The 25,926-nt window shown below is 45.0% G+C and overlaps 3 protein-coding genes across 8 annotated transcripts; 2 read left to right on the forward strand and 1 right to left on the reverse strand.

Annotated features, from left to right (window-relative positions):
* Positions 1-789: 789 nt before the first annotated feature.
* On the reverse strand, positions 790-3,086 carry LOC133402702 (dynein light chain roadblock-type 2-like). Of its 2 annotated transcripts, XM_061676720.1 has the most exons (4): positions 1,957-3,083; positions 1,707-1,782; positions 1,150-1,317; positions 790-932 (listed from the first exon to the last, which is right to left on the reverse strand). In XM_061676720.1, the coding sequence occupies exons 1-4, from the start codon at positions 1,957-1,959 to the stop codon at positions 877-879; spliced, it is 303 nt and encodes a 100-aa protein (XP_061532704.1). In that variant the 5' UTR covers positions 1,960-3,083; the 3' UTR covers positions 790-876. The 2 variants fall into 2 exon arrangements, with proteins under 2 accessions (XP_061532704.1, XP_061532703.1); XM_061676719.1 differs by having other exon boundaries at positions 790-1,317; positions 1,957-3,086.
* An 833-nt stretch (positions 3,087-3,919) lies between these two features.
* Positions 3,920-6,931, forward strand: psmd7 (proteasome 26S subunit, non-ATPase 7). Its single transcript, XM_061676576.1, has 8 exons — positions 3,920-4,082; positions 4,466-4,557; positions 4,684-4,776; positions 4,887-4,984; positions 5,058-5,138; positions 5,888-5,979; positions 6,082-6,280; positions 6,456-6,931. Exons 1-8 carry the CDS (start codon positions 4,009-4,011, stop codon positions 6,705-6,707), a joined length of 981 nt encoding a protein of 326 aa, XP_061532560.1. The 5' UTR covers positions 3,920-4,008; the 3' UTR covers positions 6,708-6,931.
* Positions 6,932-8,537: 1,606 nt separating this feature from the next.
* On the forward strand, positions 8,538-21,059 carry LOC133402622 (hypoxanthine-guanine phosphoribosyltransferase-like). Of its 5 annotated transcripts, XM_061676572.1 has the most exons (10): positions 8,538-8,641; positions 9,630-9,736; positions 12,598-12,781; positions 13,268-13,333; positions 13,409-13,426; positions 14,118-14,200; positions 15,089-15,135; positions 16,957-17,033; positions 20,500-20,658; positions 20,779-21,059. In XM_061676572.1, the coding sequence occupies exons 1-10, from the start codon at positions 8,621-8,623 to the stop codon at positions 20,974-20,976; spliced, it is 960 nt and encodes a 319-aa protein (XP_061532556.1). In that variant the 5' UTR covers positions 8,538-8,620; the 3' UTR covers positions 20,977-21,059. The 5 variants fall into 5 exon arrangements, with proteins under 5 accessions (XP_061532556.1, XP_061532555.1, XP_061532558.1 ...); XM_061676571.1 differs by having other exon boundaries at positions 13,268-13,426; XM_061676574.1 differs by having other exon boundaries at positions 13,268-13,426; positions 20,500-20,684; positions 20,779-20,881.
* Positions 21,060-25,926: the final 4,867 nt, after the last annotated feature.

Here is a 25,926-nt window from a genome sequence, read left to right on the forward strand (position 1 = left end):
AATTGAAACGCAGAAAAACGTCACCGTCGTTTAAAGCTGCAAGCAGCGATGAATGGCCCACGGCATCTTCTTTTTCGTGGCCCGTAATTAAAACCATCATCATCGAACTTTGATGCTATCGTTTGCCCACATTAGATGGCATAAGTTGAATAAAAACAACGCGGCGTCTGTCTCGGATAGAATTGGAGCTCATTTGGGGGAATATCCTATTCATCGTAAACGGTATATAATCCGATCCAATTGAAGATGTGTTTGGAATTGATTTGTTAGAAAAACCTCCGAGGCCGAGACATCCACGCCTTTTGTATCACGCTGGTCAAAGGTCAAAGGGTTTTGATGTCATTTCTTAGTACGAGTACAAATGAAAAGAAAACGTGCTCCGAGGTTGACAGCGGTGTAAAAGCAGAGCATTCGAAATAAGGAACACCATATAATAGATAACAAGAGCAGGGGCCATTATCATTTGAGTCTTCACACTGCACCTCTTGTGATTGTTTTGACCGCGACCCCATCAAGGAGGCTTAAACCTCTCAACTGGAACGCAAACACGCTAGCCGCTCGTCCGCCTTTGCTACCTGTCGGGTAAACAAGTGGACGGACGGCGTTACGATGTTCCTTCAGCCACCCGGTGGACGAGCAGTTGATTTTTCTGCCTGTCACTGTACACCGCTAGCATAGATAGAGGAACAAAGATACATTATTGCTACCAAATATTTGTTGTGAAATTGGGCAATTTGCTGCGGCACGCTGATTGGGAATCTCTGATGGACACAAAAAGACGAATCGACACAAAATGACTTCTTTTTATTTTCGGGTTTCGCTGGGCCGCACACGTTAGTAGCGAGTTTCTAGACTAATCCGCCACCCGGCTGCCTCTCATGTACGTGCGTATCGCTCATATCTCTGGATCAGTATGAGAAGGTAGGAGTTCTCTGCAAGGGGAAACGCAATTGAAAAAAACACCTTCACAGTAGATACAAATACCCAAGATCACCACAATAGTCCATTTGTGTACCGTACTGCGCGCGCGCACATTTCAGTCGCTACTTTTGTACTTTTACTGTTGAATCAGTACTTGGAACTTTTTTTGTTCCTTGTATTTAAGTGCAGCGTGCGAGTACGAGTACTTTTTGGACCCCCCCGCTTTACCTGGCGCAACCATAATCTCTTGGTTCTTGGTGCTTATGCGCATCACGACCAGATCGTCTTGCGGGTCCACATCCCTCACCGTGCTCCTGGCCAAGGCGGTGAGGTGGCGAAGGACCTCCACGTACTTGCCGGCTTTGGAGATGTCGAACGTCGATCGGACGGGAATACCTTGGTGTTTGAAGAAATACAAAATATCCATCCATCCGCGATCCCTTTTCGATAGCGCTCGTCCTCATTGGGGTGGCGGGCGAGCCGGGGGCCTACGCATATCCGCAGTTGACTTTGGTGGCCTGCCAAACGCAGGGCACGCCTGGGCAAACAACCATCCACACTTAAGGGCAATTGAGTCTTTATTTAACCAAACATGCATGTTTTGCTAACGTATCCGCAGTGAATCCACGCAAGCCGGGCGGAGAACACGCAGGCTCCACCACGCGCGCGTCGAGATTCGAAGCCGAGATTCGAACCCTCGACCTCGGAAATGTGAGGCAGACGGGCTCGCCGTGAAATTCAACGTGCTGCCTCAAATATATCGAATAAAGTACAATTTGTTTTACCATCTGCGTTCGCCACGATGGTTCCGATCACACTCCCGTGGGCTTCGATCCTCTGCAGAGTTTCCTCAACTTCGGCCTGCAAGAGAGATACAAAGCTAATCATACAATACCGACAACATTGAAATGGACGCTTCCGACACGTTTCGCCAAAAATGATTATATATATTATAATATTATAACATTATTGTCACGAGTTCAATCAAAAAAAATAGATACGAAATATATGGTAAAAAAAAACATTTGTTTGTACCATCTTGTAGGACGCGACAGCTCCAAACCCGGAAGTGAGGGTTCCTCGTTACGACGGTGAGCGATGAGCGTCAGCGTCCTTTGTGACAGCAACTATTCACGATTAGGTTTGATTGTGGTGACGTTTCGTAGCCCGGTTCCGCCTCATTGTGACGTCCTAAGTCACGTGCGCGCCGTTTCGCTCACGCTCCCGACATACGACGACGTTTCGAGGCTACGAGCTCGTCTGCGAAAGGAGACGTCGTCACAAGATGGCACGCTCAGTTACTGCCGTGCTGACTCGATTTCTTTGAATTTCATTTTCTCTTTCGACGTGTTTCCCCCACAAATGTTTTGGATCATTTTAACTTGACTACGGCCTTCGTGTAGGTTAGTGATAGACTACAAACGCATTTGGACTTTTGGGGCAATTTGTGGCGATCCGCTGGAAACTCGCGGCGTCGCCTTTTGTTTTCCCTTTTGGTTTTATAAAAACGCACGTGTACAAATAAAGGCCTTCGCTCTAATTTGATAAGAAACAATGTTTAAAGTCTGATTCAGAAAGTCGCATATATACGTTCAAAAAAAGTCGTAATCTCCCATGAATAAAGTCACACATATTTGAGAAAGTCATATTTTCAAGAAAAAAAGCAGATATTGGAGGACACTACACATATATATAAAATGTCTATTGTGTATTCATATCCAGTGTTGCCTTGTCTTGCGAGTTGCATTCATTCCGTGACCAACTTGTAACCTAATTTACTGTAGACATCAAATCACTTTTCCTCATTTTAAATGAACTGAGCCCCTAAAAAAAATAAGCTACGTTTTCCTTTCAAATAGTACGGAAGCGTATTGCATTCACAAAACAAAACCACCTGCTTTTCTGAGTAATTTGTTTGGGGGGGGGCTTTGTTTTTTGGAATCTTTTTTTCGGACTAATTATTTTTCTCAGTTCTTCTAATTTTTCCGACTTATTTTTTTTCTAATGACTAATAACAATACCATCAATGTGACTCAAAGACAGGAGTATCTCCCAGTGTCTTAAACCCATATGAAAATAAAACTTGATCAAACCGGTCATGTTGCTCACTACGGAGTCCGCAAAGAGTCGCTTGCAGTTCGCAGGTTCTCGCGTGAGTTCGATGTGTCCCGATAACGCAGAAAAAAGGAGTCAGAAAAACGGAAAAAAATATTCCAAAAAACAAAGCCCCCCAAAAAAATGAGTCAGAAAAACAGCAGTTTTTTTTTTTTTTTAATCCAAGTGAATGCAATACGCTTCCGTAAAGTAGCACTATTGTTTTAAAACACAATAAAAGACGGTAAAGAAGAAAAAAAACTGGCTGCTTAATTCACTACAAAGACTCAAGTATATATATATATATATATATATATATATATATATGCAAGCACTTAACATGTCAAGTTTACATCATATGCTCCCTTTAATGATGGATGTTATACATAATCCGGATGTTATACGGAGGTCAGTGAGGTCGTTCCGAGGCGGAATAAATAGATGCCAGTGTCCCAACGAGTCAGGTGCGTTGTCTGCTTATGCCAACCAAACGTGTCTTCCATTTATGAAAAATTAAACGCCTCCTTCAAATCCAACGTGCGTCCGAATTCGCTCGCCAGCTTAAGACAAGTAAACACCACCCTCAACTAGACGCCATTTTCTGTACACGTCGGACTGGTCGCTAGGCAACAGCAGAGGGGTATTGTTGTCCTTTCAGGCTTCACTTTTCCCTTTTGCATTGGCGACTATCGTTCCCAATCCCTCCCATGAGCTTTCCTCAACCTCTGCCTGCAAGAGAAATATGAAATATATGTCATTTTCAACAATAATTCCTCTACAGAAACACACAATTTAAAACTAAGTTTAAACCATTTTATCTGCGACTCTCTCGCGTCCCGAAGTCGCCAATGGAAACGGAAGTGACGCGAGTCCCCGGAAGTGACGCCAGGCGTCAGCGGACGTGATGTCAGACGTTGGCGGAAGTGCAGCTTGGCCGCCGCGGTTGTTTTCAGGGTCTTGGTGTTGCCGAGCGTCGGAACAGCAAAGAAGAAAATGCCGGAGCTAGCGGTGGAAAATGTGGTCGTTCACCCTTTGGTGTTGCTCAGCGTGGTCGACCATTTTAACAGGTCGGTGCGTTTAATACGCGTATTATAACTGCGCGAATCGTCGCTGTTAACAAAAATAAATACAAGTATCATAAGTGGGCTTTTGGCTAAGCTACCTTTAGCCCTGCTGAGTCAGAGTGCCATTGAGAATGAATGGAGACGAAGCTAGCGTAGTTAGCCTACTCATGCCAGCTGAATACGCCAGAAATACCACGCTAGTAACAGTAGAGCGCTTACTTCGCTACAGTGTTTTTTTTGTGGGTCATTTCGAAGCAGTTGTACATAAATACTAAGAGAAAAAATACAAATAACATAACGCAGTCAGAGGGTTGGCTAAGCATGTAGCATCGATGACCTCTGCAACGACAATCTTTGTGTTCATGGTGTCTACTTCAATTATGCAGAATAGGGAAGGTTGGCAATCAGAAAAGAGTGGTGGGAGTCCTCTTGGGGTCGTGGCAGAAGAAAGTTCTTGATGTGTCAAATAGCTTTGCAGGTGAGTGTGTTGACAAACGTGCTCCACACGTACTGTCAGTTATCATGTTCTTTCATATGAATCAAGTGACATGTTTAATGCTGAGTTATTGTTGCAAGTAAACCTACCCTCAATGTTTACGTGCAGTACCGTTCGACGAAGATGACAGGGATGACTCCGTGTGGTTCTTGGACCACGACTACTTGGAGAACATGTATGGCATGTTCAAGAAAGTCAATGGTAAGATTTGTCTGCCGGCTATCTATGTAAGTCACATGTCAGCTTAGCCCTATTTGTATTTGATTTTTCAAATTGCACTAAACGCGTCCTCGTCCATATTCCCCTTTCAGCCAGAGAACGAATTGTGGGATGGTACCACACGGGGCCCAAGTTGCATAAGAACGACATCGCCATCAACGAGCTCATCAAGCAGTACTGTACAAATTCAGTACGGAACTATACGGCATTGGATTTCTTTGCGTCGTGCAGGCTTCACATTGTGCCTCTCGTACCCTTCCTAGGTGTTAGTCATTATTGACGTGAAGCCCAAAGACCTCGGCCTTCCCACAGAAGCGTACATATCTGTGGAAGAAATACACGACGTAAGTGAACTCGATGCAATGAAAATGAGGAAATCCCTCATAGAAAGAGAGACGGTATACAAAAGCTTTTTTAAATAGAAATATATAGATAGATATATAGTTTGTTTGAAGCCTCCCGCACACCTTAACCACATTTAAACTTATTCAAACTGACTTTTTCCAAGTATCCCTCGGCGCCTGTTCTCACTCCCTTGCTGGCACGGTCCTCCAAAGAAGAGGCAAAGCGCGCTTGCTTCAAGCAGTTTATTAGTTGAAGTTTACGGTGAATCTGACACACAGAGTAAAAGAGGATGCGACATTGTACATTTTAAACAGAGTCCACTAGCTTCATGTTAACATATAATATACAATGCCAAATATGGTCTTATGGAAATTGGCATAGCTGTTAGATTAACTGTAAACTTTCAAACATTGCTACTTTAACACACCCGGAGCAGCAACGCATACAAACAGAGCATAAAGCAATAGTAACTGGGCAAATATTTTCTCTGCTCTGTGGGAACGTTGGCTGTTACCGGAGTTTTGTTGGCGACGTTCTCTGCTTTTATGTTTTCAAGTAGACCTCGGCACTTCCCGGCATGCACTGCACTGAAGGCGTGCAATTCAAAATTGGGACTTGCACGTATCCTGTAAGAATGTATTTAAAAAAACAAGTCGCTTCCAAAATGCGCATCGTAGCGAGAGCGCGAATGATGAACCGCGACGTAGCTCGATGTTTACACGGCAGCCGACGTGTTGTTTCTTTCTAGGACGGAACGCCGACGTCCAAAACGTTCGAGCACGTCACCAGCGAGATTGGAGCCGAGGAAGCCGAAGAAGTGGGAGTGGAACACCTGCTCAGGTATTCGGCCACGCCGATTACACGATATTCCGAAGTAATAACTGTCAAATGAGGAAGCTATGAAGACCCCCCCGCCCCCTCCTCTAAATGTCGCGTGTGCAGAGATATCAAGGACACCACGGTGGGCACGCTGTCGCAGCGCATCACAAACCAGGTCCACGGTCTGAAGGGGCTCAACTCCAAGCTGCTGGAAATCCGCTCGTACCTGGAGAGGGTGACCGCCGGCAAGCTACCCATCAACCACCAGATCATCTACCAGCTGCAGGACGTCTTCAACCTGCTGCCCGACGTCAATCTGCTGGTCAGTTTCTCATTGTCGGCACACAAAAAGATCTCGAAACGTATGGCAAAGTAAACAAATGATTGTGAGAGGGGTCGTCTCCGTCTATCCCCCCCCACACACTTTTATTCTTTGACCTCAAGTTCTCTGTGTGTTCTTTGTCGTCGTTCGACCGTTGGCGACTTTGCCCGGGCAGGAGTTCACCAAGGCGTTCTACCTGAAGACCAACGACCAGATGCTGGTGGTCTACCTGGCGTCGCTGATCCGCTCCGTGGTGGCCCTGCACAACCTGATCAACAACAAGATCTCCAACCGGGACGCCGAGAAGAAGGAGGGCCAGGAAAAGGAGGAGGGCAAGAAGGAGAAGAAGGACGACAAGGAGAAGAAAGACGACAAGGAGAAGGACAAAATGGACGGCGCCAAGAAAGACGAGAAGAAGAAGAAATGAGCGTCTGGCGGGCTATGAGTCGGACTCGATACGGGGAACGGGGTCAACGGGGGTACACGCGCGCTCGTATAGAAAGACTGTTCTCGATGACGACCACGGTGATGTTGGCTTCCTTTGCGTTCTGAAAGACCGGAACGTGTTTTTTTTTTTTGTCTTTTCATAGTTGCCATACTATTACTACTACTTTGGGAATCATTTATTAAATTGGAATCCTTTTCAATTGAGTGGGTTCTGTTTTTAGTGCCCACTCTTTTTCGCTTGCTCAAAATCGGAGATGGACGCAAGTCGCGGTAGTTCCCCTCGGTATTACACGTTCATTCAATCTATCCGTGAGGCCGGAGCCGGGACTCGGACCCTCGCTCCGCTGCCCCGCGTACAAAAAAACAAAAAAAAAGCAAACACACGTCCAGAGTACATTCTTGTGTACTGGTGCTACAAGGTTTGTGTACACTGACGCTGTTTTGGGTGCAATTTCTCAACGGAAATTCTTTTTAGATTCACCGACGTGCAATCGAGGATTTAGTTTCTCTGGGTAGTATTTGTGCATGTCGGGTTCTTGGAAGTCTAACTGTCAGGCGCGCGGCCTCAGCTGGCGACCGGCGGGCTCTGAAATCCATTCTCGAATGAAACGAGCCGTACTTGAGTCGTTTTCAGGTCAGGCCCAGGTCACACCAACGGGAACTCGGTGGAAAGTCAACTGTTGAGATCTCGGGGTACCGCCGGTGGTACGTGGACTCCCTCTAGTGGTACGGTACCGTTCGGTTGTACTGTAACTTTCAAGTTCAATGCATTTGTATTGAAGAACTATTTGTTTCCAAGCACTTCAATGGGTGCGGTTTCTAACTGAAGTGCATTTGAATTGAACCACTTGAGTACATGTTTTTATTTTCCTATATTTAATTCAAACCTTTTTTCAAGGTGGTACTTGATGTAAAACGTTTGAGAACCGCCGGTGTAAATGATGCGCGAACGGAGTCGCGCGCGCTATTCGCAGCCCGACAAACAGCCGACTTTCACGGCGACGCTCGTGAAAGTTGAAGCGCGACCCGGAATACGAGGCCTCGGCGCTGCGGCGGGCGCGGGCAAGGCAGTAAGTACCCGGGTACAGATGGTCACCGACTGATGCGGTGTTCCGCCACTGCAAGGAAGCCGATGTGAATCGATGGAGGCCTGTTGCCGAGTTCGCTTTCGCCCTCTAGCGGTGGGGCCTGAAGCGCACTTGTATTTCAAATGCGCGCATGTACGCATCTTAAAGAGAAATCCGACGAGAGACAGCTCGTATCACAAACGCTTGGAAGTCGATGCACCTGCATGTGTATATTTTGTTCAATGTGTCAAATAACGTTAAAAAAAAAGAAGAGGCCATTTTCTCCAACGTTGCGCTCGTGTGCTGTTTGCTCACATCTTCCGCTTTCGGAAATTCATCGTATTTCAGTCCCCCCCCCCCCCAATTTGTCACGAACACTATGTTAATGTTTTCGTCAGATTTCTTTCGAGTCGTGCGTCGCGTTTGGGTCGAAAAAGCTTCCAAGTGAACAGAATAAAAGCCCAATGACGACGGCGCCTTTCAACTGCGTCATTTCCAGCCTGTCGCTCGCTCCCGCACTTCTGCCGGTACCGGGAAGGACCGGGACCGGGAGCGGCCCTCGCGTCGTCTCCGTCTCCATGACTTCATTGTCATTAGGGCAGGAAAAGCGCGTGCTGACGTAAGAGGCTTAAATGCGCCGCCGGCGTATTCCGGCCTTCGTCATCATCCCGACTAACGGCGAAGGAGGCGTCCACGCCGAACGCACAACATGACTCGTGTCGTGCTGCTTGTGTGAGACGAACCGGGGAAGGAAACTCAGTGAGCAGCAGCAGCAGCAGCAGAAGCAGCGACAACAACAGCAGCCGACGACGCCGACGCCGACGCCATGTCGTCGTCATTGCTGCAGGTGAGGCCGCCACGCGACGACACGTCCCCTCCGCGCCATTGTTGTCAGCGGCGTCGAATTTCTGTGCGATAAACGTCGTGTTCGTTGTTATTATTGGCGCGTGCTCGGGGGGGCTAAACAGGTGGTTGAGAAGCACGCGGACCCTTAAGGTCTTTTCATTAAAAAAACAAACCAATTATTTAGAGGTTTCCCCCGATTGCTCAGAGAATACAAAACGAACCATTTATCGCAATTGAGATTTTAAATCATTCAAAACACGAATAACACTCAATCATAACGACTGTGCTTTTCTTTGAGGTCTCCCAACCTTTTTGCTCATCCCTATCTTTTTTCTTTTTCTTTTCTTGTTTTTGCTCAGATAACACACAACGTAACATTCGTGATTACAATGTGAAATAATCCGACAAATACAAATCTAAACAGGCCCAGCAATTGATTAGCAACACAATTGGTGCGCCACTTGTTGCTAGGCAGAATTTAGCAATCCGCTCTGGAAATTGTATGGCAAATCCACGTAAACTACAAGTACTTGTAAATGTAGACGCAAATAAGAATCGCAGTCAGCACATTAAGAAAAGTCGTAATGTGAGGAACGCGCAGAGTTCAAAAAGGATGAACTCGGACTGACGACGTGCAAAACCGTACAAGTGACCCGCGGTTTGCCTTTGCGCTGCGTCACAACCGCAGAGTTCAAATGTGCGTTTTGGGCAACCGCGAGGCCGATGAACAGAGCTGCCGTGCCGTTCGACCGGAACAGTCGGAGCGCGCCGAGGAAATCGCCGTCAGCTTTATTCATTCATTTCCCGGAAGAAGCGAATCTAAAATCCGCCCGTCTGGCAGAGGACTGGCCCAAACGCAATCGCCGCTGTCCACGTAACTAAATCGGACGCAGCCGGTGCGTTACGGGACACGCGGCCGACGGGCGGGGTGATCGCTGGGGCGGACTGGCGCCGTTTGCCCAAGCGTCTCCCTTCCCTCCCGCGTTCAGATCGCCGATGACGAGAAAGGCTACGACCTGGACCTTTTCTGCGTGCCCAGACATTACGAGAAGGATTTGGACAGGGTGATCATTCCTCATGGACTCATCATGGACAGGTGAGCGACACCGCGGACGGACGGACGTCGCCGCGGGTTGATTGCGGAGCGGGTTTGGACGAGGGCAGGAAGGCACGCGGGGATGCTTTTCATTTTAGACCACCACTAAAACGTTTCAGGCGCCTTCGTGTCCACGTGGGGGGTTGAAATCCGTCCGAGCCCGTGAGCTCGTCGCGCTCGCCGGCCAAATATCGGCAATGCGTCACATTCACGCTTACGGACGATTTCAAATCTTTGCGCGCGTTTTTGTGGGCGGAAGTCGGAACAAACGCGCGCAAGCGCAAGGGAGAACGTGCTAATTCCGCACGCTAAGGACCGACCCCGGGTTCGAACCCAGAACGGACCGTGAGGCAGATGTGCTTGCCGCGTACGTCTCCGGTCCAAATTCGGTATTCATATGCCAAAGAATCATGACCAGAATCGTTTTTGAGTTTTCCCAACAGCTCGACATGTCAACGGCGTGTTGTCGGCTACAATCTTCGTACAGGTAAAAGTCACAGCGCCACCTGTTGCGCTGGCATGCCAACACAGTGCGTATGGAAAGATTTCAGACCCTCTTAAAGTGTTCACTCTTTGCTATATTGCAGCCATTTGTTACAATCATTTAAGTTCCTTTTTTTCCCTCCTGCGTGAACACGCGGGACCCCATGTTGACAGAAAAAAAACGGACTTGTTGAAATAGTTGCAGATTTATTCAAAAAGAAAAACCCAAATATCACACGGTCGTAAGTATTCAGACCCTCGGCTCAGTATTTAGTAGAAGCCCCCTTTCGAGCTAATGCGGCCGCGAGTCTTCTCGGGACTGAGCCGACATACATTTATTTGAGGATCCTCTGCCGTTCCTCCTTGCAGATCCTCTCCGGTTCGGTCAGGTCGTTTTCAGGTCTCTCCGGAGATGCTCAATTGGGTTTAAGTCAGGGCTCCGGCCGGGCCATTCAAGAACAGTCACCGAGTTGTCCCGAAGCCACTCCTTCGGTGCTTTAGCTGTGTGCTTCGGGTCGTTGTCTTTTTTTAAGGCGAACCTTCGGCGCGGTCCGACGTTCTCGGCACTCTGGAGAAGGTTTTCGTCCAGGATGTCCCCGTACTTGGCCGCGTTCATCTTACCTTCGATCGCAACCGGTCGTCCTGCCCCCACAGCACGACGCTGCCGCCGCCGTGCTTCACTGTTGGACAGGTGATGAGCAGTGCCCGGTTTTCTCCACACACGCCGCTTAGAATTAAGGCCAAAAAGTTCGATCTTGGTGTCGTCGGACCAGAGAATCTTATTTCTCACCGTCTTGGAGTCCTTCAGGTGTTTTTTTTTTTAGCAAACTCCACGCTGCCACGAAGCCCCGACTGGCGGAGGGCTGCAGTGACGGTTGACTTTCTAGAACTTTCTCCCATCTCCCGACTGCATCTCTGGAGCTCAGCCACAGCGATCTTTGGGTTCTTCTTGACCTCCCTCACCGAGGCTCTTCTCCCCCAATTGCTCAGTTTGCTCTAGGAAGGGTTTTGGTCGTCCCAAACGTCTTCCATTTCAGGATTATGGAGGCCACTTTGCTTTTCGGGAACCTTAAGTGCAGCAGAATTTTTTTTTCTTACCTTGGCCAGATCTGCGCCTTGCCACAATTCTGTCTCTGAGCTCTTCCGGCAGTTCCTTTGACCTCACGATTCTCATTGGCTCTGACATGCACTGTGAGCTGTGAGGTTTTATAGAGACAGGGGTGTGGCTTTCCTCATCAAGTCCAATCAGTGTAATCAAACACAGCTGGACTCCAATGAAGGTGTAGAACCATCTCAAGGATGAGCAGACGAAATGGACAAATATAGGAGTGTCACAGCAAAGGGTCTGAATACTTACGGCTGTGTGATATTCCAGTTTTTCTTTTTGAGTAAATCAGCAAAAATGTCAACGACTGTTTTTCTCCTGTCCATATGGGGTGCTTGCGTGTACATTAATGAGGGGAAAAAAATGAACTGAAATGATTGTAGCAAATGGCTGCAATCTAGCAAAGCGTGAAAAGTTGAAGGGGCCTGAAAACGTTCCGTACCCACTGTACTCTTCAGCAATTATTCTATGCGCAGAATCCCCGTTTATCACAGGGATACCTTCGAGATCCATCCCGATAGAGCGAGACCATATTCGAATATAGATCGAGTGCCCGCAGATGCTTTGCAATTGGTCGAAACGTGTAAACTTATTAAAACACGCTTTTAAAAGGATTCGTTGGCACCTGTTCTCACGAACTCTGCGTAGGGAGATAATTGTATCACATCACTGCGGAGAAGACTCTCTCGCTGACAGTTGTCCAAATAAGAGGCAACGCGTGCTTGCGTCTTACGTTTTGTTTCTCACTCCCACTTAGTTTACCGGTAAACTGACATGCAACAATTCAGTCTTAGTTATTTCAACACAAAAATATTCAATGAAACCTAATGCTACTATACAATGCGAAATGCCATAGACGGGCTAACAAGAATAAGCATAGTAAACCTTCCGACACTTTAACACTACGTCGACTCACGCAGAATGCAAACTGCATACGAGAAGATATTCCCAGGCATAAATTGTCTCTCGTTTGTTGGAGCAGCAAAATGTTACTGGAGACGGTGGCATTCGTTAGCCTTCATTTGATTCCGCCTGGCATGTTGGGGCACAATGCGGTACTACATCGAAGGCGCGCAACTCTAACTTCGGACTTGCCGACCTACTGTTCGACGGCGTTTCGAAGGATCGCTTCAAAATCTTGCGATCTTGCCGGGTGGGGAAAGATCAATCGCAAGATTCTGTATCGGTGAAAGACGTTTGTTTGCAATTGTACACGGATGACCTTTAGTCCGCACTGCATTGTGGGTCCCTGAATATTTTGCTGGTGCCGCAGGACGGAGCGCTTGGCCCGCGACATCGTGCGCGACATGGGGGGCCACCATATCGTCGCCCTTTGCGTGCTGAAGGGCGGCTACAAATTCTTCGCAGACCTGCTGGACTACATCAAGACGCTGAACCAGAACAGCGATAAATCGGTCCCGCTGACGGTGGATTTCATCCGAGTGAAGAGCTACCGTGTGAGAGCCTTATGGACGCGACTTCAAAGTAGAAAGAAAGTCCGACGCGTCTTACACGCTCGCTCGGCGGTCCGTCGTGAAATTCGGACAGGGAAAAGGAATCATTATTGAGGCACTCGGTCGGGGGTGTGGAAACCTTTTCAACCGACCAAATTGCGACTTCATTTCGAGATTCAAAATCATTTTGTGTGTCTTCTGGAATTCCATGGTGAATTTTGGCTTTTCATCCAAATTAAAAAAATCATGACTTTTACTTTTGTAATTGAACTCCTGACATCGATTCTACACCGCATTCCAATTTCTCGACCTCCATATCTAAAAGGGAAAACGCCGCAACGCGTATTTGCTCGCAAAATGGATCGAGTGACACCCTGTAACTTGAACAACTCGTAACTCGGGGCACCGGCAAGTCTACTCGTGAACTTGTGTTGCGGCGATAACGATGAAGTGCACCGTATGACGGCGTAACCTCTCGCCGACCCCTAGAACGACAAATCCACCGACGACGTCAAAGTCACCGGAGGCGACGAGCTGTGCGGCCTCTCCGACAAGGTCTGTCCCCTCCGCCCGAATTATCGCCGAGCTCTTCAGTCGTCGCTCTCAATAACCATTTCTTTCTCTCTCCAGCACGTTTTGATCGTCGAGGTAAGCTACTCTTCTCGCTCGAACGACGCGGAACGGGGTTCGCGTTCGTGATCGGAAAAGGAGAACACGTTTAACGTTGGCGATTATCGGCCTCGAGCCTTTTCGTCGTCACCCGTCTGTCGCCTCCTTGAAGAAGGATTTTCAAACGAGTTAGGATTAACTCTTCAAATGGAGGGCCTCGTTTGCATTTGATTGTAAAGCAATATAGCAACGGACAGTACAAAACGGGATGTATTTGTAGTCATGACCTCTAGCGGTGTCGTGTTTTTTCGTGCTTTTTACAGTCCATCAAAATGCTATTATTATGACTCGCCTCCTCCAGGCGTCGGCATTCCCGGGTGTCTTATGAAGGGGGTTTGCCGATTCTTTGCATCCGCTCGTCAACATTTCGGTGTATCGACACGGTCGTCCCGAATATGCATTTTGACATTTTGAAATGATGGCGCTTGAATTATTGAAAAAGGCTCTGCCGTCTTGTCAATGCTTTTCCATTTCTTTGGGAAAGGCGCGTAAGTTCCCGCTAATATACAATCTCACCTTGGGCGTCACGATTGGCGGAGTTTAGAGACATTGGACTTGGCGTGCTTTTGCTAAATCGGATGCCTCGATTTATCCCGATTACCGCCGCGCGTGTACCGGCGGAAGACGACGAGGATAATCTGTTGTGGTGTCGCCCGATCGCATCCAAAAGGACATGGTGGAGACGGGAAGGACGATGCGGACGCTGCTCTCGCTGCTCGGTGAAAGCGGGCCCAAGATGGTGAAAGTGGTGAGGTGAGACCGCGAGCGGCTAATGGACGCGCTTGCTTTCAGCGAGGAGCATCTTAAGAGTTAATCTACGCTCAACAGAGTGTGTGCGTGTAAACGCACTTCGCACCAGCAAGTGTGTTTAAGGCTTTGTAGGGCAGCTACCTGTGATGGGTGTAAAAATAGCATTTTCTTCCTGGACACGCACACAGCCACCGCGTTCATATGCGGGAAAGCGAAATCATTTTGAAAGCGCACAAAATAATGGAGTAGGCTGAGACGGTGAGCCCCAAAACGCATGTCATTTCCTTTGGAGAAAATTCCGCTAACGTAACATACGCCAAATGCCGTAGACGTGACCGTAATTGTAAACTTTTAAACGACTGCTTTTTTAACACACACGGAGCAGCGACACATACAAACGGAGTACACAAACATTCTCAAAGTGACGGCGCGCAAATCTAAAGTCAGTCTGACCGGTGCACTGTAAAAACCCCCAAAACAAATCGCTTAAAAACCTGCGACATAGCAGGGGCGTGAAAGATGAACTGGAGTATAGCGGGGGGAACGCAATTGCGCTTTTATTTGTCCCCTTTAAAATGTGAGCACGGTCACTACAAATCTCCACAGGTTTGGTTTGTGCGATAGCCTTCGACCCCGAAACACGGTAGCGTTGTGGCGCGTGAGCTAATTTTAGCCGTGTGAACCGATTCAAGCGCCTGCGGCAGAAATGAGACACTGCGTTGAAGTTGGACGCTACACACTTTAACATTGTTTCTGAAAACATCAGCATAACATATAATACCGTGTTTGCACTTATATGCCCATTTGTAATGACCGTTACGTTATAGTGTTTCACGGTATTTTGTATTCCGTGTCATTTGTCGTGCTCACCCACCTACTTGGTGTTTGCAGCCTCCTGGTGAAGAGGACACCCAGGAGTTCTGGGTATAGACCAGATTGTGAGTACATCGACCGGCACGTACAGTACGTCCGTCTTGCGTCACGATGCAACGCACTTGTTCGCCACACGTTGTTACGTCGTGTTTTTAGCTTCGATAAGCTCAACGTCGTCTCCTAAGGACGGTCGCCAGCAGTGCTAGGAGGCTGTGGTCCTTTATTAATGCCGATTGCATCCCAGTCGCCACACTTAAGCGGATACCTTCCAGCAGATGTTGGACTCGAGGACAACTTTGAACAGATTGCCGAGTCGAGTCCAAAGACTTGGACTCGAGCAGCAGTGAGTCGCGACTTAACTCGGACTTGAACCCGTTGACTTAAAAAGACTTGCTACTTTGACCGAGCAGTGAATATCGAACTCTTTGTCGCGTTCTCTATTTACAAGCGTTTTGTGCAACTCGCTGCTTTACGCGATCAGAGTCAACATAATGTTAAGATCTGAACGACTATACATGAAGTGGGCTTGGCCACGCGTTTGCCTCGTTATTTCTCATGAACGTTCAACAGTTCACACCGCGTCGGGTACGCTCCGGCTGAGGAATTGAGCAAGAGGAAGTGACGCTTTCATTCAAAGAAAAAAAGGACAATCAATTCCACGAAATAAATAAGGTAGACGTCCAGAGAACCACTGTTAACATACACAGAAAACGGCGACGTTCAACCTACCAATAAGGACGTTAATTATTGCAAAAAAACAAAAATCCACATTGCGTTGTGGAAATGGCGGGCTGACATCACCGTGTGCTCGTTTTCGTTAGCGTTGCCAGCTAGCGTTGTGCGCGATGACGCAAATGGTTACACGGCAGACCGCCCGCCCGCTTCCTCTGCGTTAGTCTGCTTTAGTCAATGTGCTGTTCTCGAGAATCGCTACTGTGCTGTCCTACTTTTTTGACCAATTGATCTGCACACAGCGAGTATCTAGTCAACGTCAAACTGCATGCTTCTTTCTTTTCTTGCTCTTTTTGATGTCCTATTCTTACATATCGCCCCCTCGCGATCCGACCGAGATACCGCAGTTGGATCAAATTGTACCTTTATGACAAGATCGATATTTGTTTCAATGTTGGGGGACAAAACAAAATGGTTTCCTGCTATATGCACCATATTAATTTAAGACAAATACTGTTGATCATCTCAATTGGTCGTTCATTATTAAGGGAACGTCTCCTTTTCTCTTGTGTTTTCACGATTGCTCTTTAACCAAGCAAAATATATATTTTATCCTTATCCTTGATTATTCCAATAGAAATGTCAGTAGAATGATCGATTAGTAATTGTAGCACGACGGGGTGCAAATTCTTATTCGCGGGAGGTCTGTCATGTCACTTCAGAAATAAAGTGAGTCATAGCTTAGCATTTTCATAGAATACGTGAAAACCTACTGTCGATTGCTTTTGAAGGGGCAATCAACTAAGCCCGCCCTTGACGATCGCTTTTGAAGGGGCACGCATTTTGATCGGCCCCCTAGTTTTCTTAAAGGTTTAATGCACTTGTACAAATACAAATGGATTTTCAAATCTATTCAGTGTGTATGTGCGTCGTGTGTGTGAAAATATCTTTTTATTTTGTTGGTAAAATGACTGTAAACTCAAAGTTTGGGACTTGCGACTTGCAAAGCAACGACTTATTGCCACCTCTGCCTTCGAGACGCACCCGCAATATAAAATATATATATTTTGTTTTTTTTTGGGGGGTCTTTTACTCGAGCGACAGACTTGAAACTCATTCGAACTTCTTCACACGCTGTGCCGCTGTACTCCAAGCTTTGCTTCCGTGCCTGTGCTGTCGAATGCTAACAATGCTAACGTGTTTTTATACTGCAGATATTGGATTTGAGGTTCCCGACGCCTTCCTGGTGGGTTACGCTTTGGACTACAACGAGTACTTCAGAGATCTCAGTGTAAGTCTGCACTTGTAAAACATACATTCACTATTGGAACCTGAGAGGTGAGTCTCTTCGCATTACCACTAAAGACTTCTTTTAAGATCGATGTCAGTTTTTTGGTCAACTTGTGGTACATTTCACATGAATGGCAAGCAAAATGACTGACTGCCTCTTTCACACAAAATCCCCGCCGCAGAAACGTCGCTCGTTTGCCAGACGTCCTGCAAAATCGCCATCTTTTTCGCACAGACATCCCGCCATTTTTCCGCCGCTTTCACACGCAGATCTTTCGAAATTGCCTCCTTTTTCCACACAAAGATCCTGCAAAATGTTCACCACTTTTGTACAGAGATCCTGGAAAATGGATATCTTTCAACACAAGAGAAGTAGCAGGCGTAGTTCTTCCGCTTTCGCAAAGAAATCCTGCAAAATGACAGCCTAGTTAGAAAGTTACCGCAGAGTTCCTGGGAAAAGTACCACGTCTTTCACACAGAGGTGCTACACAAAGTACAGTTTCACACAGAGCCTTTGTAATCGGTGCCTCTTTCACAAAATTCTCGACCCTGCGAAAGTAGCGGCGCTTTCACGCGGAGAGCCGGCAGCATGACCTCGCGGCTCTTCCGAGAACGCCCGTGTACTCGCTGGCGCTTTCGCACGAGCGGCTAACGTTTCTCGGCTTCCGCAGCACATCTGCGTCCTGAACGACGAAGCCAAGGAGAAGTACAAAGTGTGACGCCGCGACGACGTCTGGGACCGGCTGCGGTGTCCCTCCTTCCTTCTCTCTCCTTTATTTTGATACACAAGAGTCCGCAAAATGTGCAAATAACATTTCCTACATTGAATAATGGCTATTTTGGTTGTCTGGTTTATTTATTTATTGATGTTGCAGGCTTTACGTGTACATTTAGATGCATCTTATTGTAAGGAAAGACGATGTCACTCTTTTGCTGACTCTGGCTTTTCAGCGAGTGGAACGTAGCCTTTTGGTTCGCACGTATACTGTTGCTCTGTATTTGGTCATTGTGTACTTGTATAGTCCCACATAATGCCAAGGGGACTGACTTAACAGTCGACGTATTGTAAATGTCCTTTTCATCGTCGTCACCAAGGAGCTGCAATACAATTCAGTTGAAAGCACAAAACAATCGTGTGTTCTTTATGCTGCACGCGAGACCCTTTCCCAGCAGGGGGCGTTATAATGACACTAGTTTAATAAAAAAAAAATAATAATAATACAATCTATGTAGACGCCTGTAAAATATTGAAGCCTGTTTGTTTCGGTTTAAAAAAAAGGAATCCTGTCAGAAACCCGGCAATTCCCACACTACTAACCTTCACAAAGCTGACTTTTGGATTCCTGCGGCGCGCCACATCAGCTCCGCCAGGGCCGGGACTGATTCCGAATGCAAACAGCTTCCGGGTATTTCTTTGTTACCAGTCAATAACACGACTATTAACAAAGGAATGGATATAAAAAGTCAACAAACCGCTGTTCAAATGACAGGTGGGAGCATATGTACAATTCTCCCAAGGGCTCCAATAAATGCTCGTTACATTTCAAAACACTGTGGAGAGGGTAATTTGCTTTTAAATATTGATGAATGACGAAAAATAAAGAGCTGCAGCAAAAAAGGAACTTTTTGGGTTCAGGAGAAAAGGGCAGGTGCTTGCGCACCACCGAGTGTGTGCACGTACCTGTGAGACTTACTACTTACTAGTTTCCGGCTGTAAAAAAAAAAAAAAAAAAACCCAAACCTAGTAAGAGTACGAAAGGTTTCTGCCCCATTGACCCGTTTTTTGAATACTTGAACTCTTCCCATTATTTCCACAAACAGAAACAGACTTTCAATAGGTTTCTGACTTGTAATAGGCCTACATAAAGGATCATGAATACATGAAACAAAATACGAAATGTGACAAACCCCTTTGCCAGAATAAGTTTCTCAATTATTATTATAGGAAACGGGTAGACTTGGAGTTGTCTAATGTTAACAATTACAAGTGCAGTACAGTCCCAACGGTCCTCCAATCTTAGGTGGCGCTGTGGGGACCGCTCGTCGGTCACACCGCTTGTCATTCGACGCTCCGTTCATCACCTTCACCTTCACCGTTGACCCCGACGTTTAGCATTGTAGCACTGCACAAATGTTTGCTTCGTTGACAACTCGAAATGAATTAACTCGAGTAGTAATGACGTCGCTCAAAACGAACGGACAAGTTGACTGTGGCGAATAGTAGTTCGTTGGCCGTCGTGACTTTTGGTCCACCTGCTGGCATGAGCGTCGAAGAGGAGACGATGGCGGCGTTCGAAGGCCACGACGGCAGAAGTCAAGCGAACACACCGGACGAGGCCGAGCAGCTGCCTCGAGCCTCCGTGTTGGTCGCTCTGTTTGCGAGGAGCGGCAAGATGCACACGCTCATGACCCGGCGCTCGGCACAGGTAAAACCGAAAGTGCTCGGTGCTCACACTCTGAACCAAAAAAAAAAAAAAAAAAAAACACCAATATTTTTGGAACGTTTTCAAATAAAATACAACTACAGTGTTTTATCACCGTACCACACTTAAAAAAAAAACAGGAAGGTCAGATTAGAGTTTGTCGTACATCTTAAAAAAAAAAAAAAAAAAAAAAAAAAAAAAAGCCGTTACAGTTGTGGAGGAACAACAGCCCACGGACAGATGAGACAAAGATCAACTTGTACCACAGAGTAATGGGAAGCGCGTATGGAGAAGGGAAGGAACTGCTCGTGATCCTAAAACCAGATGGCGGTGAAGCAATAATACCTGCTCATCTTCAGGCAAATACTTCGGAACTCACTGGAAGGCCTTTCACAGCGTAGACGGACAATGACCCCAAGTTTTTTTGGAGGCAAAGTGGGATGTTACACAATGCCAGAGCCAATCCCCTGACCTGAATCCGAATGAGCGTGCGTTTCACTTGCTGAAGACAAAACTGAAGGGAACGTTCCCCAAGAACAAGCAGGAACTGAAGACCATTGCGCTAGCGGCCTGGCAGAGGATCGCCACGGATGAAATCCAGCATCTGGCGATCTCTGGACGTGTCAGACTTCAGGCTGTATTTGACTGCAAAGGATTTGCAACCGAGTGTTAAAAGGTTCACGCTTGATTTATGATTATTCATTTGTCCCATTACCTTTAGTCCCTTAAAAAGGGGGCGGCGTATCTACAAACTGTTGTAATTCGAACAGCGTCGACGAGTTGGACATAAACGCTCTCAAGTTGAAGCACATCTTGTCGTTTCATATCCATTGTGGTGGTGTTGAGAAGCCAAAAGATGACAATTGGGTCCCGTCCGTGTCTCAATATTTATGGCCTTGACTTCAGGTTTGTGAGAGACTACGGCATATTCCGCTTTGCGAACAAACGCTGGTAGGAGAAGAACTCCACATCGTAAACCAAGGAACCCGCTTGATTATTTGCGGTCCGCACTAATGTGTGACTCTTATTTTTGTGCGCGTGCAGCTGAGGACCAGTGCGGGCGAGGTGTGTTTCCCCGGCGGCAAGCGAGACCCCAGTGACAAAGATGAGGTGCACACCGCCTTGAGGGAGGCTCACGAGGAGATCGGTCTACTTCCCGGTGACGTTCACGTCATCTGCACATTGCCACCCGTTATCGCTAAGGTGCAGCCGACGCTGGCGAGATCGAGGTTCACGTGCCACGCCTCTTAAAAGCACACCCATGTGCACAGATAGGACAATACGTACGGTATTCTCTATACATTTGACTTTTCCTGTGACCAGAACGCTCTCCTGGTGACTCCGGTGGCGGGCTTCATTCCTGAATCATTCCAAGCTCGTCCCAACCCGGCCGAGGTTAGCGCCGTGCTCACGGTCCCGTTGGACCCGCCGCTGCCGAGGTCACGTCGGCGCCGTCGCCGTCGCTCTCCTTTGACTTTGTGGAGCCCGACACGGGAGCCAGGTATCGCATTTGGGGTCTGAGCGCCGTGGTGGCCTTAACGGTCGCAGTCATCGCTCTCAAGACCAACGCGGAGGGTTACGCGGCTTTTAACGCGCGGGACTTGATGTGCAGCCTCAGGCAGCGGTTACGACGAAGAATGAGGACACTCGGTAAACTGTGAATTCTTATTTCATTTGGTGACAAAATGGTTTGCATGTGTATAAAAGGACTATTAGGGTTCATTTTTATTATATTTAGTTTTTTCATAAACATGCATTTTGTAATACAATGCAGAGGGTGGTAATGTTTAAAAAAAAAAAAAAAAAAAAAAAGTGTCATTTGCTTTTAAAGTTGTACTTAAATGAAGTTATGATAAAGCAATATTTTTGACATTTTGTAATTTGCAGACTAATCCTTACAATTTTGTGGATAATAGATATATAGTTGTATTTTTGTTTTTTGCATGTGGCCCTAATGCTCCTTTTTAAAGTGTAATATACATTATATAGTGCTGCAAGAAGTTTAGACCAAAAGAACACTGGACCTTTGAGTATATTGACTATTTTTCATTTTCTGCAAATAAATGCTCACAATGACAATATTTGTTTTGTTTTGAAAGTTTTTAGAAAACAAGAAAAATCTGCAAATTCAACTCGAGTTGCCTTGAGTCAATATTTATTTGCAGGTTAACATGACTTGGATGACAGAAAATCATTTGTTGAGCAAGCAAAACAATTTGTATTGATAGTGACAGGTAGTTAAAAATGACTTAATTATGCTATTCGGCATATGATTTGTACTTTAGTTATGTTGTCAGTAATTTAAAGAATACCAAAATGTTAATTTTACATACCTTTTTTTTTTTTTCCAATCACCTTTCAAACAATTCAACGCATGAAGTACAACAACATAGGAGCCCAGACTTATTCATTTTTATTAATTTAATGTAGCAGCAGGATTACAGATACAAACTGAAGAGTATACAAATGTCCAGACCAAGGCAAAGTACATAATTATAATAATTCAGACGAATGATAACACACAGGAGGGTGGGGGCTTGACCATTATCCCTAAAGGTCTAAATATATACTACACGCAAACAAACGCGCGCGACAGTGGAAGAGTGTGAGAAAGCAAACTGAGGGCAAACTCCTTTTGAGTACAACATGACATACGGCTCACGCTATTCCCAATGAACAGTGACTTTTTTTTTTATGCGTTTCACAGCAACAATAGAGCAAATGCGGAGAAGCACAACACAAAATCACTTGTAAGGAAACAATCATTATTTTGTCCCTTTTTTAAACCTCAATTCAATCTCATGAGGCATCCAAAAACAGGTAGAATATCATGCAATGGTTGTTTAAAAAAAATATTAGCACTAAAAAATAACCAGTGTGGGCTGTATTTAAAAAAAAATTAAATAAATTGCAGGAGATAAGGGGGGAAAGGACAGTAAAGACCGTAAACAGCAGAGATTTGTTTTTGTTTTTGTTTTTGTCAAGGCACACAAAGTTCTGTTGAAAGCGCCACCATTGAAATTCAACATACCCCTGCAGTCTCATTCACTTTTAAATACACACGGCTATTCATTTACACAGGTGAAGGACAAGTGTGTGTCAAAGGTTTGTGTGCTTTCATTTCCCCCCACGCTGCAGCCGAGAGGCTTCTTTTCCAGGACCGAAAATGAAGTTTAAAAAATAATACAAAACATTTTTTTTTTTTTTTTTTTAAACGGACGTACACGATAGCCGTAAAACGTTCTCTGCAAATTGGTCTGATGTGCACACAGCATGAGGTAAAACAATTACATTCATGGAACCGAAGCCCATTTGCCTTCTTCTTCTAGTATGGCTTTAAGAGGCATACTCAACTCAAATGTGCTCTTTAGCTCCCCCTATAGTCAAGAGGAATGGAATGCTTGGAAGCGCCACTGACAAGTGTGCGCTAACCTGGCCTACAGTTTCTAGATGAGTCCCAAAATAAAAAGTGCCACTTTTGAGATGCATGACCGAGGATGGGGGATCTGGGGGGTGGGGGGTGGGGGCGCCATCAGACCACATAGCACATGCGGCATTGGGCTATTAGACGGGGTCCCAGGTTTACGACGTACATTTCCAGGTTACGGACGGCACACTGCACAAGAAGAAATGCTCAGTTGCCACCTTACAAGTTTTCATTTGTTATATATTGTTGGCCAATAAGTGTTTTAATACAATTATTTACTGTAATCATGACTTTCGTAAGTTAGCATAGGTACTAAGTCAAAATTGACACGAGAAAGTCAGTGTACAGGTGCATCTCAATAAATCAGAAAACGTATTTCTGGAGTTCAATTCAAAAACACAGATTCACTACACGGTAAACTACTATGATTTTGTTATTATTTTGATCATTTTAGCTTACAGCTAATGAAAACCCGCATTTTACCATGTTAACTAAGAAACAGTCAAAAAGGTTTGAATATGCAAATATGGTTGGAATTGGCCTTTCGAAAAATCATTTCTTGTGTTGAATTAATCTGTATAATTTCTGAGTTTCACTTTTGGAACCGCAATGCTGAAATACAATGAACTCTCCTACAGTATTCTAATTTATCGAGATGCACCTGTATAGCTCGGACACCCGCACAGTTGCGGTTCGGCATTCGCAAATTTACCTATTCGTGGAAAGCTCTGCTTGTCGCTTCTTTCCGTTTTCAGTTTTTTCCAAACATTACATTTTTCATGGCAATTATAAGGGTGAGTTAATTCACACATTTTGTTCTATTCACGAACAAGCTCCGTCACTATTCCCCACGAATAGCGGGGTTCCACTGTATTGTACTTCAGCGAGACTATACCATTTACTTAAAAAAATATGAATTAAAGCTGTAATTTGACAAGAATACGGTCCTCAAAAATACGAGTAATCCTCCATTAACAGTTGATTTATATTTATGGCCTACAAGTGTTTCTCATAGAAATATTTAATCTGACTTTACAACTGTGTTTGCTATCCAATGTATGTACAAATTGATCAGTTAGGTTGCCACAGTAGGAACATCGTAAATCGAAGACCCCCTGTAGTAAGTAAAACATCTGGAAAACAAGGTTTTACGTTCTAAAAGTTGTAACCAGTTGAGGAGAGAAACAATGTTACGATAGTTGAAATGCTGTCTTTTTTAATTGAATTGTTTTAAAAATGTTTTCCTATAATTATGAATTTATTACTGTAGGTTCGTGATAAATTACATATTAGGTACAAATTCCTGTTAGGTCACCGCCGTATGACCATAACTTCATCATAAACCGAGGACCCCCTTGTATTCAAGATCAAGCGGGGGGAAAAAACTGGTTATCTGGACTTCTTTTGAGCAAAAACACACCTGCGCTAGCTTTCGGACAACATACCAGCACGGATACTAATCAAACAACACCTTTTGTTTGTTTGTTTGTTTTTGAAGTTACAAAAATACTTTACACTTTGATACATGGATACAAAAGGTTAAAAAAGATAATTTATTTTAAAATGGATCACAAACAGCGATGGGACTAGAGTAACGATGAAAAATGTAAACAAATGAGCGAGACACTGTTGTTTTTCTTGTTGGAGATATGCTTATGTACGTACAGCAGTGTGATGTTGAGATTTCTTTTGTTAATGATCAAATTGGCGTGAATGTTCTTAAAAGTACCTTTAACACACCTCTCTCTGGACTGTACATGTAAGAGCTGCAAGTAGAAATGAGTAAACACAAGGACAGGGGCCTTTTTTGTTTGTTTTGTTTTTAAAAACAATACGAGACAATTTCACGACAGGAGCTTTGGTTTGACCACTAGTTCAAAGCAACCACCAGATGGCAATAAATATTATTACTGATTGTTATAGTGCCCGAACATTGCACCACAGAGCCAAAATGGACGCCTCAGTCTTCGCAGTTACTGTTCACAAAAGTCAGGAAGGTGCCAACGTTACATGGTACCCGCCTACTCTTTAGAGCGCGGACAAACACAAGGTCAAATAGTACGAACAAAAAGAGTAACATGATGACAATTCTTCATTTCATTAAAGTGTTACGCATGTGTACAAAAAAAAACAAACAAAAAAACAATAGGAAACAGCCTATTCAGAACTGTGAAAAAAAAAATATTAAAAGGACAACAACTGCGCAGCAATGGCCAATATATATATGTATGTATATGTACATGCCGGGCTGGACAACGGAGCAGTATTAGGGCCACACGGGGAGAAGAGGATGGGGGAATGGAGAGTTAAAAAAAAAAAAAAAAAAAAAACGGGGTGGGGGAAATTTACAATGTTTGATAATAAAAGTTTTACATTTTGAGAAAAGATTTGACGAGAATAAAATATGTCTGTTACTATGGTAAAGCTGGATTTGTTTTCTTGAGATTTTGGGAGTATTTTGAGGAAAATAAAGTAAAATATTGTGAGGGAAAAAAGTTTATTTTACAAGATTAAAGTCATAATATCTGCAGTTATATTCTGAGATTTTTGTAATTTAATGAGAATAAAATTGTGCCGTAACTACGATAAAGTTGGTTTCTTTTCAGCGAAATACATTATTTTTCCAATAAGAAAGACAATAGTGAGAGTGATCTTGTAATTTTACAAGGATCAAGTCATGCTACCAGAATAAAGCAGAATTTTGTGTATGTAATACTGAATTATATTGTAATTTTACAAAAATTCTGTATTGTTACGATGAAGAAATTGGATCTTTTTAAGGGGATTTTTGGGAGAAAAGAAAACTGTGAGAAAGAAGTTGTAATGTTACCAGATTAAATTGAGAATTTTTTTTTTCTTGGATTTTTTATTTATATGCACAGATTTTCAGTATAGGTATTTTTCAAGGGGAAAAAAAAATTTGAATTCCTTTTTGTTTTTCTTCAATAAAATCACTGTTACTACAATAAATGTAGATATCTTTTCGGGTCAATTTTGAGGAAAAAGTAATTTTATCAGAAACAGGTAATGTGAGAATGTTTGTT

This window comes from Phycodurus eques, chromosome 5, assembly GCF_024500275.1.
Source record: "Phycodurus eques isolate BA_2022a chromosome 5, UOR_Pequ_1.1, whole genome shotgun sequence".
In the NCBI taxonomy this organism is placed as follows: Eukaryota; Metazoa; Chordata; class Actinopteri; order Syngnathiformes; family Syngnathidae; genus Phycodurus; species Phycodurus eques.